Source organism: Papaver somniferum, unplaced genomic scaffold (genome assembly GCF_003573695.1).
Source record: "Papaver somniferum cultivar HN1 unplaced genomic scaffold, ASM357369v1 unplaced-scaffold_29814, whole genome shotgun sequence".
Classification (NCBI taxonomy): domain Eukaryota; kingdom Viridiplantae; phylum Streptophyta; class Magnoliopsida; order Ranunculales; family Papaveraceae; genus Papaver; species Papaver somniferum.
In genome coordinates, this window is record NW_020640834.1 from 1 (window position 1) to 566 (window position 566).

The 566-nt window shown below is 38.9% G+C and overlaps 1 protein-coding gene across 1 annotated transcript in view; it reads right to left on the reverse strand.

Moving 5' to 3' along the window:
* Positions 1 to 6: 6 nt before the first annotated feature.
* The window catches only part of LOC113341512 (protein ECERIFERUM 3-like), a 988-nt gene continuing 428 nt past the window's right edge, over positions 7 to 566 (reverse strand). Inside the window, exons 3-4 of the mRNA XM_026586360.1 lie at positions 276 to 449; positions 7 to 178 (exon numbers count right to left, since the gene is read on the reverse strand). Of these exons, the coding sequence (XP_026442145.1) occupies positions 23 to 178; positions 276 to 449 (330 nt within the window). The 3' untranslated portion in view covers positions 7 to 22. The remainder of the gene's footprint in view (positions 179 to 275; positions 450 to 566) is intronic.

Sequence of the window (566 nt, forward strand, 5' to 3'; positions counted from 1 at the left end):
AGTGAAACAATACAGAGAACGACTAAACAGGCTTTAAACCATGTTTCATGGCAGCCTCCCAAACCAAATCAATTCTATCAACATCAATAGCTCCAACTTCGTGATGCGTCCATCCTTCTAGACTATGAACCACTCCACCTGCATGACATGCATGTACGATTCCTCTCCTCATTGTGTACTGCAACCTCATATGATATATTCAGATTGTTAACAAAATGTCTTGATGTGTATTTTGACATAGTTTTAAAGAAAAAAAAAATCCGTGCGAAACGTACCTCGCATGTTCCTAAACCCTCCACATCCTCTGGTAGTTTCATAGCTGCTAAAGCACTGTAGGTACAGTTTCTCCGTACGGCAAAGATTGGTGGCACAACAAATTGATGGAAATGAGTTCCAGGTGGTGCCCATCTTTGTTCTCTCGGGGTAATCCATTTACCAACTATCCATGTCTGCCCATGCCAATTTCACTCAACTTTTTATGAACCCATAAAACATTTAACCTAAATCTTAATTTCTTTGCTACTCAAATTTCACTATTTGGATAAAATGCTAAACGAATTTTACCA